The sequence below is a fragment of the Mytilus californianus genome, unplaced genomic scaffold (assembly GCF_021869535.1).
Source record: "Mytilus californianus isolate M0D057914Y unplaced genomic scaffold, xbMytCali1.0.p SCAF_14, whole genome shotgun sequence".
Lineage (NCBI taxonomy): Eukaryota > Metazoa > Mollusca > Bivalvia > Mytilida > Mytilidae > Mytilus > Mytilus californianus.
The window spans coordinates 41,252,991-41,274,040 of NW_026262626.1; the positions used below are offsets into that span (position 1 = coordinate 41,252,991).

The 21,050-nt window shown below is 31.9% G+C and overlaps 1 protein-coding gene across 5 annotated transcripts in view; it reads right to left on the bottom strand.

The window, feature by feature from the left end:
• LOC127724557 (centrosomal protein of 162 kDa-like) overlaps positions 1–21,050 on the bottom strand; it is a 55,257-nt gene that overhangs the window by 14,814 nt on the left and 19,393 nt on the right. For 4 of the 5 annotated variants that reach the window (XR_007992577.1, XM_052231538.1, XM_052231541.1 and 1 more), the window contains 15 exons: positions 16,221–16,394; positions 14,679–14,804; positions 13,891–14,018; positions 12,786–12,806; positions 10,324–10,540; positions 8,576–8,833; positions 7,917–8,044; positions 5,726–5,858; positions 4,961–5,073; positions 4,441–4,685; positions 3,663–3,819; positions 2,631–2,780; positions 1,574–1,735; positions 1,184–1,267; positions 441–668 (listed from right to left, as the gene is read on the bottom strand). Coding sequence is in view for 4 of the 5 variants with exons in the window: in XM_052231538.1 (XP_052087498.1) it covers positions 441–668; positions 1,184–1,267; positions 1,574–1,735; positions 2,631–2,780; positions 3,663–3,819; positions 4,441–4,685; positions 4,961–5,073; positions 5,726–5,858; positions 7,917–8,044; positions 8,576–8,833; positions 10,324–10,540; positions 12,786–12,806; positions 13,891–14,018; positions 14,679–14,804; positions 16,221–16,394 (2,324 nt within the window). In the remaining variant the exon portion in view is untranslated. The remainder of the gene's footprint in view (positions 1–440; positions 669–1,183; positions 1,268–1,573; positions 1,736–2,630; positions 2,781–3,662; positions 3,820–4,440; positions 4,686–4,960; positions 5,074–5,725; positions 5,859–7,916; positions 8,045–8,575; positions 8,834–10,323; positions 10,541–12,785; positions 12,807–13,890; positions 14,019–14,678; positions 14,805–16,220; positions 16,395–21,050) is intronic. The other variant, XM_052231539.1, reaches the window with a different exon arrangement.

Sequence of the window (21,050 nt, forward strand, 5' to 3'; positions counted from 1 at the left end):
ACAAACACTAATTTTAATCATTGAGAATCTTAATATTTCATTAACAATACAGCGTAATTCAAACGTTTCGCTGATTTTACAGAGTTATCTCCCTGTAGTGTTAGGTACCACCTTAAACAATATTCAGAATGAGATTGTGTCAATCTGATACAAATATAAACCATACTTTGTTACATCAGCATCACAAGTTTTGTTTCTCCCACAGAAATAGTTCCCATGATAACAAGTTATCCTAATCAGAAATATAATTACTGCTACACTCTAATAGTCTTTGCTTTTGATGATCAGTGTTATGAGCCTAGAAGCATCAAGTACCAATTTGAAAGTCTTTTCCTTGGTTGTTAAAGAAAACAAAACCTTTAAACCCATATCTCTAAAAAAAAAGTGGAAACTAAAATTTAACTGTGGTTCAATGTTCAAATTATGAACAAATAAATTACCTTGACTGTGTGATATTTCTGTTCTACAGATCTCAGCATTCTCTCTGACTCTTCATCTTTTGTTTCCAGCTCAGCTTCTAACTTCTTTAATTGATTTTCCAATACTATCACAGTAGGAGTTCTTTCTAATGACCCTGGTTTCTCATCAGAAGCAATGGCCGCTGTCATAATCAGAGCTGGCAGAGAGTTTGGATGTCGTCGACGGATAATCTGTTCCATCTCTTTAACCTTTATTTAGATAGAAAATAGTTCATGTAAGGGGTTAGAAAAAATGTTTAACCCAACTACATTCTGTATGTGCCTGTCCCCTGCAAATCAGGATTCTGTAAGTTCAAGGTTGTTGTTGGTTGGTGTCTGTCATATTTGTTTTTCCTTTATTGTTTTGGATTATCTCAAGCTTTGTATGTTTTTTCCTTTCTTTTGTATATTCTAACAGTTATTTTGCTAGCGCACGTCATTATCGCCAAATAGGAAAAGATTTTCGAAATGACAAAGTTTTTCAATTCAGTTTCGGCACTTTGTAAAGTATAAAAATTTCCGTATAAAATTTTCTGACAAGTTTATCTAGATACATGTTTCTGACAAGTTTCTGACCCCAAGCTAATTAAAGGTTTCAACAGGTGGCATAAAATGTTGGTATAGAATAATTCTCTTAATCATTTATACTAATCATTAAATATTTGCATTTTCTTGGAATCCTTTGTTACTTCTTTTGCCTAAGAATGTTAACTATTTAGTCTTACCTGCCGTTGCAAATCTTGAATTTTCTTTGCATCGTTTGCTCTCTCTTTGGCTCTCGTTTTATTTTCTTCTTTCTTCTTACCGGTCTAAAATGGAAAAAATGGAAGATAGGTATCCTACCAAAGGCATATACAATGTTCCTGGATTTTCAATGGAAATGAACTAAAAACCAGCTGTATCAGTACATGTATCACACAAATGGCCTCGCTCACACATTTTTAAAGTCCAAAGCCTGTAATTTCGGCAAAAAATCAGCAGAGCAAAAGAAAATGTAAACTCAATCTGTAACTGATCATAGTACACTCACATACTAAAAATCAGCTCAATATGTGAAGGTGTTTAGTTTTTTGTAGATATATACACGATATATGTTTGATTAAACGTTAACATACCTCAGATTTTAACTCCTCTATTCTGACTTTGAGTTTAGCTATTTCCTCCTCCTTTTCTTTCAGTATTTTAGCATCTTTGTCGAGGATCTGTTGATTTTCAGCATACCACTTCAGCTTTCGTGAGATTCGTTCATTCTCCTTTATATATTTTTCCTCTATTTCCTACAAAACAATGTAAAGGGAGATCACAAGTCCGTAATGTGTTTGTAAAAACTTGGTTTCATCAATCCTTTTGAAGCATTCATGTAAAACAGAATTTAGGTAATCTGTGTTAGAAGACTAAAGTTACTTCTTTAACAGATTTGGAACAACAAAATGGTGTCTCTAGTGGGAATATAAAAACTTGCGTGACTTACTAGAGTACCGAAAGATGTTTGTTTACAAATGTTTTATTAATGTTTGTTGTTAAAGACTGTATGGTGCCCTCAATATGTCAATTAGTTATTTTTGTTGTTGGGTGGTTGTCTCATTGGGGTAATATTATACTCAACATCAACCTTTGTTCACATTCAGAAAAGTTTACAAGATATGTATGTGGGGAAGTAAAACAACAGTTTCTTTGATGCAATTCATGATACTTGGATTTTCAAAGTATCAACAAGTTTTATGTTGGTCTTAAGCCTGGCGACACCAAAATCTTGGTAATTTTGTCAATTTGCTCCTAATCTGCCAAGCTTGATGCATTTAGGAGCAAGTGCAAAAAAAAATGTTGGCTTGGAATCAAAATATATCTGCTGTGAAGGGTGACAATGTCTCCTTGAGGACCTTTACCTTGTGAACTAGCACATTTAGAACCCTTCTCAATGTGATGGCCATGGTCTAGTATAATGCAGGGAATGCACTTTCAAATAATTTTTTCAGGTCATTTCCATGTTCATGTTCGGATATGCATGTAATATTTGCCACTGAACATTTTACACCAATCCATTCATCCATCCATCAAAGGCTAAAAAGCCATATAATATTCATATGGTGTTAGCTTTTTTATATATAAAAGACTACATACTGACATTTATATGTAATCTACTAATTCTTTATTTTTGGTTTGCTGTCATACCTTAGCTTCCTCAGACTTCAGTCCTTTAGATTCCTCCAGTTTTTTCCTCAGTTGTTCCTTTTCTTTGATTATCTGATCAATATGTTGTTCTAGTTCCACCTTAGTTTTCTGCAGGACTGATAATTCTCTTTTGGCATTTTCCTCCTGTCTCTGTAAAGTTAATCATCATATACATGTAAGTATTAAGCCAATGTGTGCCATTGTGACATTAAATTGGTATAAATCAATCAAAAGTATTTATTAGTATACAGCAGATTATTTCCCATGAAATTCATACAGATCTTGAATAGTGAAATATATTCACAATTTGTATAGACCCTGGCAATTTAGAGCATGATATATTATATAGACATTTGTCTATTGTTGAAGTCTTTCAATATTTTGTGTTGTTTGTATAAAACCTGTCTATTGTTGAAGACTGTACTGTTTGTATCTAGATGTCTTATAAGTATTGCATTGTTTGTAGCATTGGAGTATACCCCACATCTCATTTTTAACCATGGTGCTATATTGGATAATTTTATAATAGAATGTATAGGGGCCATGGTGCTATATTTTTGGGAAAACCAGTGCTATGTAAATTTCCATGGTGCTATTTTAAAATTCTAGGGAGAACACTGGTTTATTTACCCTTGATGACCATCTTCCCCTGCCCCCTTTTCCCTCCTGTTGGATACCCTTAACCACTCTATAATCAGTATTCCCAGTGACTATATTCCTTGCCTCTAATATGGACAAATTCTCAGTTACCAGCTGTATTGTCATACACCTAATTATTTTTTAAATAGTTCAAATTCTACCCACTGTACCAACATCTCTGAAGTACCAAATGTGGGGCAGAATTTGCCTATCTTTCCAGAGCACCTGAGATTCCCCCTGTTTAATGGCTCAGTCTTTAGTTGCCTTGGTGGTGTCAGTTTCTCTTTGACTTGTGAATTGTTATATTCCCTTTGGTGTCCTCAGCCATTTTTCGTAACAATGTTTTCGGATTTGCCTGCAATATTTACAGTGGATATATTATGTTTTACTAACCTTGGCCTCTTTAGACTCTGCCTCTAATATAGCTATCTTTCCTGCCCCTAGAACCGCCCCTCCTTCTGTATTCCCTGCAGCTATGTTTTGCTGTACTGGTAAGCTGGTGATTACACCTTTGTTCTTGTATGCCACTTCTTGTCTTTCAAGTAGAGTCCTGAATAAAGAAACATGTATTGAGTTTTATGTTTTAAAGAAGAGCTGAAAGATGTAAAAAGTAAATCTAACAATAAAATTATTATATAACTAATGACCTCAACAGGAATCCCTTATATATATATATCAGGGGTGATAATTCCAGAATACGTTATCCAATTTTTCTATAATTTTCAGGATAGATGGATCTTGCCCATTGGAACTTTTCAGCAATTCTCATGTTCATCTAGCAACTGTCGTATTCCAGATAAGAGCCCAAAACTGTGAAATTTGCTTAAATTAGACATTTCAAGGGTGATTACTCAAAATGCTTTATATTTTAAAGATATCTTTTCAGTTATTTGTAATGAAATTTCAGTTTTTCCCTTTCTATTTAGAAGTGTAATCTAAATATTTGCATTTGTAAATGTATGCTAAATATAATTTTGAAAGATCATTCCTTATTGGTTTGTAGTTGCTTGATCACTGAACTTTGCAAGTGGGATTTCAATGTACATTTCTGAAAGGCAGATGTGTATTATTCGAAAATTTGGAGGCATTACAAAATGACATTTTTTTTCAATTTCATTTTTTTAATGGCATCATATTAGAAAATCTCCAATTTAATTATATCAGCACAAACCTCAGATTTGCCACTTCTGTCGCCATCTTTTGGTTTTCTTTAAACATTCTTTCCTCTGCCTGTTTAGACTGTTTTTGAGAAGTCTTTAATTGTTGATACAGTTTTTTGTTTTCTTGCTGGTATCCTGCCAACAGGGTTTCTTGTTCCTTGAGCTCCTTCTCAAACCGTTCAACCTGTCCTTTACTGGCTCCATCAGTCAAACCTTCTACCATTTTCTTTCTAATTTCAGTCTCATCCTCAGGTACCTGTATGAAGAAGAAAAAACAATGTTGACCTTTTTATATAAGCACCTGTCTGTTGTTAAAGAATGTATGTTGACCTGTTTAAGTTTTTTTATGTTGTTGAGTAGTTATTTCACTGACATTTACTGACATCTCCTTATATTCATACTAAAATCACCCTTATCATCCACAGTTCATGGAAAATTTAGCGTTGATTATGAGATCATGCAATTTCACTGATAATCTAAACTGGATCAAATAATTCTATCAAAAGTTTCGTTCGATTTTGACATTTTTACCTTTGCTTGCAGAACAAATATTTCTTGTTTAAGTTTGAATATTTGTTCCTCAAATTCTTGTTTTTGCATTTCAATCATACTGCCATATTCCTTTTCTACTTGAATGAGGTCATCTAAAAATAAAATTATAATGTTACTAGTATAACACCCAAATCGAGTCAAACTTATTCTACCCGAACTAGGTTATCTAAAAATAAAATTATAATATAACTGGCCTAACATCAACTTCATGTCAAATTTTTTTTCAACCTGAAAAGGTGTTTAATCTAAAAATAGATTTACAATATTGTTATAAACATTATAATCTGATAATCTTTTTCTATCTTAACAATTGCATCTAAAAAGATATGTATAATGTGATACAAACTTTAGGTTTCAGAAATTTTTGCGCACATTAGTTATTGCAATTTTAAACTATTACTGTTTAAGGAAATGGTACCTTCAAATAATGAAACGAAAGTTTTAATTGTGAATGTTTATTTTTGCCAAATCTTTTTAGAATTTTTTTTTGCAAGATAAAAATAATGCAAAAATTTCTGAATTACAGTACTTAATAACATCTAAATAATATGGCATATTTTTTTCTACTTGAGCAATGCCATTAAAAAATACTATTACAATCATAATCTCTAAGACAGATGTCATGCTTTTTTTTTACCAGAAAGTCGGGTAAAAACACTTTCATAAAATTAAAATTTCTTTCAAAACCAGGTACATTAATTAAAGGAAAAACCAATATTACTGTCTAGACAATCTGTAACCCACCTTTTGTCTTCCTATGCAATCTTTTCTCCTCTTCTAATGATTCCTTCAACCTTCCCACATCATCGTCTATTCCAAAAGATTTGTCTCCCTTCCAGCTGGCTGCTATTGATGGCTCATCCATAGAGTATTTGGCCTAAAACAAAATAAAAAAACTTTAACACCATTATTTATTTACTGCTTCCCTGCAAGCCAAAAGATTAGGAGCAACCATTGGTTAACTTGGAACAGAACGATATGTCCAGATAGGGTGACAGGTTTTCCTACAAACTGTTACATTGCACAATAGCAGGTTATAATGTCCTAGTATAAAGCAGAGCACCTGAGTTCACCTCCAGTTTTTTCTGGGATTTATATTGTTTAATCTTTAGTTTTCTATGTAGTGTTGTGTGGACATGTTCGTCTTTTTATTGTTTAACTATTTTTGGCCATTGCAGTGTTAGTTTTATCTTTGACTTATGAGTTTTTGAATGTCTCTTTGGTATCTTCCTCCTATTTTTAATATCTACATGTATAACCCTGACCTATAGTGACCTATAGTTGTTAACTTCTATCTTATTTGGTGTCTGGAGGAGAGTTGTCTCACTGGCAATCATACCACATCTTCTTATTCTTATAACCCTGAATATGTATGTAGTATTTGCTGCCTTACATTAAGCAGCCATTAATCAATCAATCTAATTCTCAACTGATCTAAATTTTACTCTAACAATTTTTTCTCAATTTTTTCTGAATGCAGATTCTTCTCAAAGTTGGTAAATTATAGGACAACTAATTGAAGAATTAAAATATTGATAATTTTCAACGAGGGACCGAACAACACATTAATTCACGTATGCGAGTAGTGCATGAGTTAATTATCAGTGTTGTTCGGTCACCAGTTGAATATTTTTCAATATTTGAATTCTTTGATTAGTTATTCTTTTTATTACATTGACAATGGGCTTTTTAATGGAATTAAAGTAGAAAATCCAAGGAACTATATCTTTTCTACACATTCACAATTTGCTTTGATGCAACGTCATCGACAATATCTTGACAACACCTATTGTTGTATGACGTCAGAGGAGTGAAATAAAGGAGTTTACTTCACATGTGAAATTATTAGTTTTTATTTCACTGGGAAATCACGGTACTTCCTTGCAACCAATGTAATAATATACAATTATCATGTCACAAAAGGTGAAAATCTCTCTTGATGATAAAGTTTGTAAGTAAATGCAGATTATTCACTCTGAATTATCTCCCTTCTTATTCTTTATAAGCAAAATGTACCAGGTTTGTAAATCCTAGTTTTGTCACCTCCAATCACCAGCAATGATCATGCTTCACTTTGAATCACTCAAAACCAGAAACAGTGATACTTAATTGACTGTCCTTGTGTGTACTTTATACCTATCTTATTTTTACCATCAGGCCATTGTAAAAGCAACGATAAAGGTTGACCATTTCTTTATATGATGGCAAGCAAAAAGAACATTTTATTGTTTTGTAAATAAAAGGACTGAAATGGAGTATATGTCAGTAAGACAGCAACCCATATTTTGAAGATTCATAAAGAGGGGAGACAATATTTTACCAAGCATCTTGTGAAATCATAACAACAGATTCTAATATTAAATCATGTGACCACATAAACTTGTTACCTTTGACCTTTTGTTGTTAAAGCTACATCAACAACAAAATTAAATTTCTAAAACATCAAAAGTCTTTAAAAAAAAAAGAATTCTGTAAGCCTTACAATTTAAAATTTTAAAATGTTCATTAAGAACTGGAATAAGTATTCTAAAGGTTTCACATGGAATCAACATAAAGTGCCTATTTCTAATTATCAAGTACCATAATTCCTGAACAGCAAAAGCAAAAAAAATTTCAATATCAAACCTGAACAGAGTTTTTTTTATCAGTAATAGCATGTTTAATTTGACAAGCATTGGTTGAAAGCTTTTCAAGTGGTTATTATATGAAAATGACTGAAAGTGCCACTTCCCAATCAATTAAGAACCATAAATTCAAAGTGAAAATCATCAATATCAAACCTGACCATTTTGTCAAGGGTACAACAAATTAAATTGGAAATGCATTGGTTCTCAGATTGTTGCACAGAAACAACTGGATCAGCCCACCCACCATACTACCAGAATCTAAAGATAATAATAACATTTTTACACCTAAAAATTAGTTAAAAATTTACCTCAGGAATATTTCTGTCAGTGAAATGTTCCTTAATATAATTAGCAAAGGCATCGACTGAAGCATTGAGCTGGGATTCCATTCCTGGGTCTATGTATTTCTGTTTCTTGTTTTTAGGGCTCTCTGTTCCTGAAATAAAGAAGACTTTTTCTAGGATTAACTGTGATTTATTGAACAGCTATATCATGTTAAGAAGGGGTGTTTGTGTAAAATATCCTGAGCCATTAGGAGAAGGAGATTCCATCTCAAGACTGGTATATTTCCCAAATATTCTCCTGAGCATGATATTTGTTATATTACACATCAATTTGTAACTTGAATAACAAGTACATATTATTAATAAATTGCTTGTCATGGGCTTGATAAGATCTTATGAATGTTTAACTCCTAGCACTTTGTTTTTGAACTCTCTAAGGTACAGATGAGACCAGGCCTGAGTTTCTTATGACTAAGATTGTCTTAAGTATACTGAATTGTTCATGACTTAAGATCAACATAATTCATAAGATTTTTTTGTGAAACGGGGGCATGGTAGATACACTTTCAAGACAGTAACAATAGGACTTTGATTACATTTCATGCAATTTTTACCCTAAAAAACTAATATTCAGTAATATTTCAAATTAGAATGTAAGTTAATATAAAACACAAAATTGTTACCTTTGACCTTTTGTTTAGCCACATCAACAGGAGACCAGACATCTGTGACTGCTTTCCTGTCCAGGATACCAGTCCTCTCATCATGTCTATCAGTAATGTCAAGTTTTCTGTCATATCTTCGTTTCTGTCTATCATTTTCTTCTAGCCTCTCTTTGGAACTACTCGGCCTCTCTTTCATTGTCATATTTTTAGATGGAGAATATGATGTCCCATATCCTGAACTCTTAACATGAGCAAACTTGGGATTCAGTGTTCCACCTAAAGCACACAATACTTTTTTTTAATCTTAGAAAAATTTAGATTTACTTCATACACAATATGGGATATTTTACACTTTTACAACACTCAAAATGCATTCAAATCTTATAATTACAATAATGTCACATTCAGTTGAATATTTTTGAATATTGGTGAAAAGATACTTTCTATGGATTAAACATATTGTTGTTATGTAACAGGAAGTGACATAGAAGTACATCCCATTCTTCAATTTGTTTATTCATTGGATGATTCTAGATAGATTATTAAGTTACATATTTAGCTACTCATTCAATGAAATATACATGTGTCATAATTATCTTTGGCTGTATATTGTTGGCAAGTTTATTTTCTAAACTGTAAGTTTCATAGATATAAGAAGATGTGGTATGAGTGCCAATGAGACAACTCTCCATCCAAGTCAAAATTTATAAAAGTAAACCATTATAGGTCACAGTACGGTCTTCAACACAGAGCCTTGGCTCACACTGAACAGTAAGCTATAAAGGGCCCCAAAAAATTACTAGTGTAAAACCATTCAAACGGGAAAACCAACGGTCTAATCTATATAAAAAACGAGAAACGAGAAACACTTATGAACCACATCAACAAATGACAACTACTGAACATCAGATTCCTGACTTAGGACAGGTGCAAACAAATGCAGCGGGTATAAACGTTTTAATGGTACCAAACCTTCACCCTTTTTCTGAAACAATAGTGTTACATCACAACACAGAAAGACACACTATAAAATATCAACTGAAATAGCTTAACTCAATCAAAGACATATTAACACCAGTGAACATACACTGAACAAATAAATGTTCAATTTGGGAACTCATACTACTATATTACCAAAAAATAATATTTGCAAAATCAAACAGACCTTTACTCTCTGTTTTTAAAGTTAATTGAAAGTCATTTTTATATTTTTTAAGAGCTTACCATATTGCATAGACAACTGTTCATTGTCTAGTGTAGAAGACCTATATGTTGCATTCTAGATGCCATTTGGTTATTTTTGTCATTGTCTTATTGACTGAAACCCTACATCTCTTTTTGTCTATATATTTTACCTATCTTTTAAAAGGACTATTGATTGTCTATCTACATGCTAAAAATTAGAATTTCATAGTACACCTTCAGTAAGATTACAATCTGACATAAAGAACAAGCCTGTCCTGAACATGCATGATATATTTGCCACTGGACACTAAGCAACCAACAATCAATTAACAAGCCCTTAAATAACAAGTTTATATTACAAGAAACTTAGCCTGGCATTTTCCAAGGAAACAATTAGATACATTTTATCAATTCACCTATTCACTGTAAATATAAAACTGAATGCATATTTTGTAAGTTTAAAGCCAGAAGAGAGCAAGTGATGTAGCACACCTTAAACTAAGTAGCCCTTACATTACATCATTAACAGTCAAAACTTATAAAATCTGATTTTAATTCTTAAACTAATAAAAACAGCTTACTAGGTTTTACAGGTGAGTGTGACCTATCAGTTATTGCCCCTGATGGTGCCCATCGCCGTGGTGACATGGAAGCTGACATACTTCTCCTAGGAGATATACTAGGTGATTTCTTCCTTCGCTGTGGTGATCCTTTCTTTCTTCTTTCCTTTGAGTCATCTTTATCTTTTTTCCTTTCTTTTGTCTCTTTTCTCTTTGACCTCCCTCTCTCTGATACAGACTGAAATTTGATGAAAATCTAATTAATTTTATTTCAATTCTAATGCTTAATCACATTTTTCCCCCTCATTTTTTTTCATTTAAAGTTTTTACCTACCAGTGCATGGGGCAAATTATAGAAACTTTATGTAGCTCTTTAAATGAAAGCTTTATAATGTTAAATCTTCACATATTATTAAAGACAACACAATATATATTGATAATTTATAATATTTGAAGTGAAATCAAAATATTATTCAAGACAAAAACATGACATATTATGTTTAATATGTTGATTAGAATTAAAAAAAATTGTTACTTCACATAAAAGAAATCAAGAATTTTTATATAATTATGCAATATTAACATGCTGAAGGATTAAGGTCATTAATTATGTAAAGGTCATTAAAAGGTTATAGTTCAAAGATGATGATGATGATGATGATGTTGGATTTGATTAATTTTGAAGGGTTGACACAAAATGGTTGACAGCATCAATTGGTGATTTGATGGTTTCAAATAAGCAAAAGGACAGAAAATCTGTAGATCAATTACAATACAGAAACTCAAACAATCTTTTCACATGTAAGTTTCACCCACATGCAATGAACAGTAATTAGAGCACTAACATTTTAACAATGTGTGAAATAGTGCATATTAATCCTATTAACAATAATTTTAATGTATATGCCAAGGTAATAATATTTTAAATATAAGGGCATGTATTACAGATTATTGCATTTCCCTTCATCTACATAATTCAGCTCTGTCAGCACTTCAGAAATATTGTATAAAAACATTGGGACTTTTTTTGTTAGTACATTACTTATTCTCTTTTAATTATGAATCTGTTTGTATTTAAATTTATGTTTAACATTTACTTTGACAAAAAGAAAAACTATGAAAAGCAGGGGTGAATCCAGCCACTTTTAAAAGGGGGGTTCCAGCCATATGTCCCCATTCAAACGTATTGATCGTCAAAATAAGGGGGAACTCCAACCCCCGGAACACCCCCCCCCTTTTGAATGCGCCACTGAAAAGACAAATAACAGGCCACAAAACACTACACAGAAAACTGAAAATTGAGAAAGAGAACAACCAAAAACTGAAAAGTGAACCCTGACAGATACTCATGATGGGTCAGTAGATCATGCTGCACTAGCTAATATCTAATTAGTCCTTGATAAAAAACAAAATCTTCTAGCCTAATCAAAACTATCAGATATTTAACAACATTTTAACTAATGAAGTGCAATTAACGCGACATTATAATCTTCTTACTGATATAACAATGGATCCAACAAATTTCTACGGGAATTGGTTATAATTAAGTTCACAAAACAAATTTTTTTCATTTGATCATATTTTTTCATCAATTTTATTTTGAACTAGATATCATTGAGATGGGAGCCATCTCTGTGGGCCCCGCTGTGAATAGTGTGGTAAAAAATTTGTATCTTTATCATTGGACATGGGGTTGTCATCTGAAACCAGTTTTTGACCTTGACCTGTGACCTAGGAAGTTGTACATAAGTTATGACACACCCTCTGGTGTTGGTTTATATACATGTCAAGTATAAATTTTGAAATCATAACGGTTCTCAAGATATAGAGCGGACACGATCTTTACCATAGGACATGGGGTTGTCAACTAAAACCAAAGTTTTTGACCTTGACCTTTGACCTAGGTAGTTGTACATACATTATGACACCCTCTGGTTTTGGTTAATATACATGTCAAGTATAACATGTATAAACTTTGAAATCATAACGGTTCTCTAGATAAAGAGCGGACACAATTTGTTACGGACGGACAGACGGTATGACAGATGGACAGACAGACGGACAGACAGATCACTATAGGGCGTCCGCCATTCGGCGGAGCCCTAATTATTGTTCTTGTCTGATTCTTATGAAATTTTATTTAACTGATTAAGAATCTTCAATTTTAAGGGATTCAAAAGTACTTTTCTAGGTATTGATCAAATTTGTATTTCATAGGTTAAAAAATTTCAAAATTCAATTCTACATGTTTAATAACTAAATAATATGGGAATATAAATGGTTTTTATCTTTTTTCTTCATCATGCAATCTAATTCTTATCATTCAGACTCACACAATATGTATGGTTAATAAATGAAAAAAAAATATATTCGTACATATATAACATGTATAAGGATCATAGCAAACAACACAGCACAAACCAATGCACAATTCTTTGCATACATGTGAATTATCTCCCCTTTACATACAAACAACAACTTACCCTTTTAGATGATCGGCCAGTCTTTATCAAACAAAAAATATGCACAGATTAACATAAGAGTTAAATGTTTAGCTATTAGATTATAAGAACATCTAATGTATGACTACAGATGACTTGCTAATAGAACACACCCAGAAAATGACAGAAATAACTACTGTAAACCAACTTATTTTCGCGAATACTTTATTTCGCGTTTAGCCCTTATTAGCCCATTTCGCAACAATTTAATTTCGCGATTTTCAATTTTGCTTGATGTAGTTAAATGAGGAAAGATCCAAGTAGTACATATTTGTGAAGATCTATTATTTTTCTCTTTGCGAAAGTTGCGAAAATAAATTGCTCGCGAAAATTAGTTGGTTTACAGTATATATAAATGCATGTTTCAGTATGTACAGGTATAATAAAGTCTACAGAAATTTAAAAAAGAACAGGGTAGGAAAAAGTCGATATCTTTTGGAATATAGAATAGCCCTTATCTGTTTTGAAAAATGAATCCTGATATTATCACTGCCTAAGATTCATGCAGTCTGTTGTACAATGTTTACCCTTGTATTCTACAGGAATTTTTTTTGGTAAAAAAACAGCTCAAGAATTTTGAATTAACAAAATACTTGTAATGTTTTTACTACAGGACAGGTTCCACAAAAAAAAAACTGGCATGAGAATTTGATAACATTACTTGAATGCACCATTTCCTGAAACCCCAATAATTAATCTCATAGTTTTGTTAATTGTTCAACAAACACAACAATAAATGCAGGCAAACATTTTTTATTTTACAGTACTGCTGAATGTCTTAATTAGCTTTATTCTTGACCCTACTGAATTGTTTTAAATTTGTGTTTTTTGAAGAACTGTTGAATCTATTTTTTTATAGGAGTGACAGAAATTTCTCACTGTAGAAAACCGTCTTGTTTCTAATCTATTGGTACAATGTAATAGTAAAACAGTTAACTCAGTAGTAGTTTTTTATAAGTGTAAAGTGGTATAAAGAAGATATAGATTGAAAGTTTGTACAATTTGTATTTGGAGATATGAAATGGATAAAAGATCTGTAAGCAATGTTATAAAGCAGCTATCCAAATGATTTCTATAAGAAACTTACGACTTGAGTGACAGGCTGGTACATCTCTGTGTCCTCTGTGTGGGAGTTGTCAAACCCACCCCTGGGGGAATCTTGATGGACTGGGGATAAGTCAAATCCCCTTATCTCTTCCATCTCTTTGGCTGGACCTAAATATCAAAATAAATTATCAAATGTATAAAAGAATGAAAGGATAAATGGTTGTTTTATATGGAAGTAGAACAGGTAATCATTCCCCCTTGATAATCTGTAATCTCCATAATCATGACTGGTATTGAATTTGAATGTACTTATTTCGAGTAAGGAAACCAGTTTTCTGACTGGTATTGAAATAGACAAGTTATATAATCTCCATGGACATGAGGTGTGCCAATAGTTATACAGTTACATACTAAATATCACTGACCAACAGACAGGGGTTCCACCTAATCACTAAATTAAACAAGTGATGACACCACCCAAACAGCATGCCTTATTCTGGTCTCTATGCTTTTGTCAAGAAAGATCCTTTATTGCTATATTATGGTCAATTTGTTTGCTTTTTTGATTATTATTGAGACTACTTTACACTGGACATTTAGGACTATATTTTACCATTAGGGCTATATGGCAATGGACATTTAGGCCTATATTGTTTCCTTAGGACTATATAACAATGGACATTTAGGTCTATATTTCACCATTAGGACTTATTAACAATGGACATTTAGGACAACATTTTACCATTAGAACTACTTAACAATGGACATTTAGGACTACATTTTACCATTAGGACTACTTAACAATGGACATTTAGGACTACATTTTACCATTAGGACTATATGGTTGTTTTCTTCTGTCTTCTAACAGTTCCACAGCTATATCTTTTCTTTTCTTTGACTCCCTGTCCAACTCTTCCATTTCCAGTAGTACTTCTTCAACTGTTCTCTCCTTACCTAAATATTTCAATAAAAAAAATGTATGAATAAACAGAGATGTTAGCCAGGAGTATATATCATTGACACAGCAACCCAACCACAACAATAAACCAAGAAATCTAAAGGGCAACATACAGTCTTCAACAGTTCACTGTTGTCTATACAATATGTCTAGTTCTATAAATTATCCTGAGTCTATTAACCTAGTGAATAACATAAAATAAACAGAAAAAATTTATTGTATCTTAAAAAGACTGCAATTAACCAATTTAATTGCAAAACATGTTTGCATAACTCTCATTACATTCATACAAGAAATAAAAAGCTGTGCAAGGAACGCATGATATGTAAAAATAAAGATGTGGTATGATTGCCAATGAGACAACTCTCCACATGAGACCAAATGACACAGAAATTAACAACTATAGGTCACAATACAGCCTTCAACAATGGGCAAAGCCCATACCACATAGATGCCTATTAACAGCGAGAGTGGACAGGAGTACGTAGCATAAATATATGCCATTTGAATGTTATTAAATGATCAATACAGTGTGCAAAAACTTCATGAGGATACATGAAAGTTTGTCAGAGTTATTGTGAGACAAACCTAAATTTTCTGACTAATACTAAAAATAAACTAATAAACTATTTAACAGTTTTAAAGCCTTAGAATGACTGGTCTGAAATTTCACCAAAAATTGAAAGCAGCTACTTTTTCATTGAATTAACATTGTGTAAATTTTCTGTTAGGATTGGTTGAAACATCCTGTCACAGACAGACTGATAGATGGATTGACATAATGAGGATTGTAGTACATAATAAGGATGTCTTTTACAGGGGTATAAATTGAAATGTACTCTTAAGGGGGTACCCAACACTTTAACTAAAATAGATTTGGCTCGTTCAATTTTCATAAAATTTTGACAAAATATTAACTTTGAAATGTTGACAAAAATATAAAAATTTCAAGAAATTTGATCGACACAATTTACAGGATATATTTCATTGGATATATAGCAGTTTGAAAAACACTGATTTTGATCATTGAGAAGCTCTTTACCAATAGTATGTGATTTAAAACGTTCAGCTGATTTTAAAAGAGTTAACTACCTTAGGTGTTCTGTACCCCCCTAAATCATATATTAATCCGAGCCAAGGTTGTAGCATTATATGATATAAGTTCTAATTTGAGATTTTGTGTATTCCTTTTTTATAATTTTTTTTGAAAATTGTGGTTTGCAGACAGTGGATGGATCCCTGAAGTATCTGTAACAATGGCAATTCAAAATTCACTTGAATTTTTTTTGAAATACCTGTATAACTTTAAAATTAAAAAAAAAAAGTGATTGGACATTCAATCCAGTAAAATCAGTGGTCTAAGAACATTTTACTGGTTTTGACCACCAAGCTGGTGTCACTTGAGAACTTACCAGATTTTGTTCTAGGCTGCTCACTGAGTATTTTCTGTACAAGTTGGGAATTATTGCTCTTATTTCCCTGATATGAGCTGTCAAGTGGCTGACTCTCATTTGTCATGCCTGTCTCCTGTAATGCTTGATGGTATACTGCCTCCATCTCCATGGATGTGTTAGTTCCCATAAAACCTAAAAAAAAGAAAACAGAAAATCTCTATCAAAACATTTTCATGTTTTATCTTCCTTCAGAAGTTACTTACTGTTTACTGTTTTTAACACAACATGAAAGTTACAATATACATCACATGGTATATATATGTAGGACTCTAAAGTGTGATGGGGATGCTTAAACGCGATAGTCACGCTAAAGTGCGATGGCCCACGCTAAAGTGCAATGGCCCACGCTAAAGTGCGATGGTTTGATACGCTAAAGTGCAATGGTATGTGCTATTCATTTGAACATGCCAAAGTGCGTTTTTTCCGCACAGTATCAACGTTAGCATTGTTAAACAGCATTATGACGAGAATGTTTGTCCAGATTAAGGGTTTTTATTACACAAGAAAAGAACGAAGAGAGAAACAAATGATCAACGTGAATCTGGGACATTTTTGGTCGTTGCTGGAAGATGGTTAACTTAATTTGTAAAATTGTGAAAAGAAATTTAATCAAAACTACTTGGGGTTCCAATAAAGTCTTCTTTTTTACTTTCCAATTGAAGATTTCTATTTAAAAAAATTCAATATGGTTTGTTATTTCTGTTAAATAATGAATATACGTCAACTAGACAGCAACCTAACGAACAGATGTGTTGGAGCATCATATGATTGCCAATAAGACAACTCTCTAGCCAAACCCTTATGTCATTAAGGTATGCAACTTTAGGAAAATATAGTATGACCTTTAACACAGAGCATGATTCTATTAAGACCAAAGGGCCTCAAAACAATCAATGTAAAACAATTCAAACGAGAAAAATAACAACCTGATTTAAATACAAAACAATAAAAAAAAACAGCAAATATGAAATATACCAACAAACGACTACCACTAAGAGAGCTACCATTTGATTTTTATGGATGCATTTTTTTTAGTTGTAATCTCTGTCCTGCCTTTTTTTTTCACTCTATTCGGTCCTGACTTTTTTTTACACAAATTGTCATCCTGACTTTTTTTTGGCAAAGTGTCTCATCCTGCCTTTCTTTACTCAAAACTCCTTTCCTGCCTTTTTTTTAAATTTCATCCTAGCCCCCCCCCCCCCCCCCCCCCCCCCTCTCCCCATAAAAATCAAATGGTAGCTCCCTAAATTCCGGATATACCAACTACTGCAATGTAACCATTACACTTTTTGTACTTTAAATAAAAAATAAGAAGATGTAGTATGTACTATCCATCCAACCCCAAATGTCGTTAGTGTATGCAACTAATAATCATACGGCCTTCAACGTAAAGCCTTGGCCCATAATGCATAATAAGTTATATAGGGTTATACAATGAACAGTGTAAAACAATTCAAAAGAGAAAGACTTCGGCTTGATATATAAATAAAACAAAAAACGAAAAAGTAATAGGAACTCAGCAACAAACGAAAAACATTGTCTGAACCACATTCCCTTTACACCATCAGACTTTAGTGTGTCATACCATTGCACTTTAGCGTGTTATCTGATCGCACTTAAAAACAAACAACAATCACATATTAGTGTCTGACACCATCACACTTTAGCATAGACCATCGCACTTTAGCGTGACCATCACACTTTAGAGTACCATCGCACTTTAGAGTCCTACATATATATGAGTAACTCAATCAACAAGTTAAAAACAGACCTACTGCAAATATAACCCAAGGAAACACAACATCCATGATATGAGTTACTCAAAAGACAAGATAGAGACACATCAAGGACAGACCTACTGCAAATATAACCCAATAATGCACAACATCCAAGACAGAACAAGCTCTAATGAGTGCCCAATGTATAGGAATTTGTATGACACTGTCATTGTTTCATTCTTAATTTTTTTTTTTTTTAAATGATGATTGTTTTTAAACCTCAAAAGCATATTTTTTCTTTTAATTTTATTACATTTTTACAGGTCTGTAAAAGTGTTTCAAAGTACATATTTTTTTTCATACAATATGTTTACAAACAAATTTACACTTTAAATGCAGAAGTTTTTTAGAAACAATTTTTACCATGTTTACATACATAAATTTAAGAAAAAACTCACTTTTTAGCCATTCTAAAATTTTAGCCTCCATATTATGTGCGTCTATAAAATTTTCAAATTTAAACTATTTATACATTTTAATACTTTAAAACTAAATTCTCAAGAAATAACAGAAATAAACAATAAGAGGTATCATAAGGGGGGAATATTTCAAATCCAAAATCCATTTCAAATTAGAAAAACATTTTTTAGTTTAAATTTTGAAAATTAAAATAGTCATAAATAAAATTGAAAGAATAATTTTGATTTCAAATTTTAATATTTGGCTTGCGATAAGATTGTTTTTAATGTAAGAAAAACACCCTTGGGTTAAAAATTTTCAAAACATCTTTAATTGTAAAAGGAGTCAAAATGTTGATAAACAGATAAAACGAATTGATTACAAATATAGCACAACTATTCTTTGTCATTTAATCACAGGTTAACATACAAAATCAAACTGGTTTTTTAAATTTTACTACAAAAGTCTTCTAACTCTTTACTATAAAGAAATATATACTGGCATCAATTTCACACGTGTGAACATTTTTACCTGAGCTGACAAGATTAAATGTCCATTTCGCATGTCTGTGGTGAATTTCAAGGATGACGCTAATAAATTTGATTGTTAAAATTTAATTGTTCAATAGAAATTGATTGATCATCAGACATTTTAATCTTAATAAAGAAAAAAAAAACGACTGTTAAAATCTTCAATTTCTGTTTGTCACAAAAAAAGATTTAAATTTGTCAAAGATGAGAGACATAATAATATCAGAATAAAACATCAAAAGTCAAAACAAATTAAACATTTTAAGAGGAAAATACTGCATGTACAAACAAAAGACAGTCACATGTATTTCTATAACTGAAAAGAGGGTTCTTTTAGTTTTTACTGGTGGTGAAAAGGGGGAGGGGTTATATTAAAAGACACAGCAATTCAATGACAAAGGAAGAGCTTACTAATGTAATATTCTAATGGATTCAGGAAATTTTGTCTATTTGTGGGTATTTTATTTCGTTGTTTTGCCAGTCTACAATAATTCTAAATTCCAGTATGCATATCATGAAAGATTTTTTTTTTTTTTTAAAACATCAAATCAAGATACAATACATGTATTTTGAACAAAACTTTAAAAAAAAATTTATCCTGCAAAACTCCAAAAATTCAAATTATTTTGATCAATAAATGAAATAAGATGTGAGAACACAAGTATGTACTGAACAGTATCCAATATATTCATGAGCATTAATTCATGTAGTTGGGACAAGTTACCAATAGGAAATACAGACAGACGGAAAAGAAGATTAGATGTATGGACAATCAGACCTCAAATTCACTTTAAATGTAATTTAGAACACAAATACAGAGGTTGATGTGGAATAAGAATTAAACTTGGACTAGTAACTACTATATTATATTCAAGAATAAAAGGGAGATACTAGTTAGAAGTCAACATACAATTTTCATCAATAGAAAATGTTAAATGCAATATGTCAAGCTCAAAATCTGTGTGGTTTAGATGTTTTTTGACAGAGACTACCAACGACCTGTTCATACCTGTCAACTGACCCAGATTTTGCAGGTCACACCCAGGAATTTAAGAGCTCACCCAAAATATTTCTATAGTTGCCCGGGTGATCAAATAATTCGTAATTTCGGCATTTGACCTTTTTAACCCGTATTCTTGTGCCTTGAGACTTTTAAAGTATGAATTGATATATTTCATAAGTGATTTTCCTCTGAAATACTGACAAATTTGTAATTCTTCCTTAACAGGAAGTTCAACTAGCTGTATAAGTGACCCATTAAGTGCATGGCTTCGCTTGACATCTTTGGTGTCAAACACAATAAAAATGAACACCCATTACCTTAGCCTAAGGTCATATATAATTTGTGTATTTCAAAGATGTTTAACAAAAAAATTCAAGTTACTCCCCCTTTTTTGCTACTTTTCACAGTAAATTTTAAATTATATTATCTAATATAAACTACTTTTAATTGGAATACAAAGAAAAGCTTTAAAGTGTATCTTAGCTATAACAATCCATGAAAAAAAGAGTTTATGGGTTGATTTAAAGCAGTGTGAATTAACAGTAAGAAAGGGTATGGCTTAAATGGATATAGTATTATAAATTAATATTTTCATGATAAATAAATGCAATGAAAAAATAAAATTAAATAAATGTGGATAGTGTACACATGTGAACACAGATGATGCCCCTGCTTGCATACCATATAGTTATAAAGGGACATAACTGAAGAACGGTAAAAGTGTGCTACCCAAATTTGAACTTGATCTGAGTTTTGTGGTAATAAGCATTGTGTGTAAGTCTTATAATATTTGGTATAGGCTACCTCAAGTAGAGAACAGAAACTAAAAATTCAGCAATTTTTCTATTTGTAAACACGCATAACTCTAGAACAGTTGTGTATAAGTTTTATAACATTTGGTTGAGACAAACTAAAGTTAGAGAACGGAAACAAAAAATTCAACAAATTTTATGTTTATAAAGGGACATAACTCAAGAATGGTAAAAGTGTTGCCACCAAATGTCGTACTTAATCTGTATTATGTAGTAATAAGCATTGTGTATAAGTTTCATAACATTTGGTTGAGGCAAACTAAAGT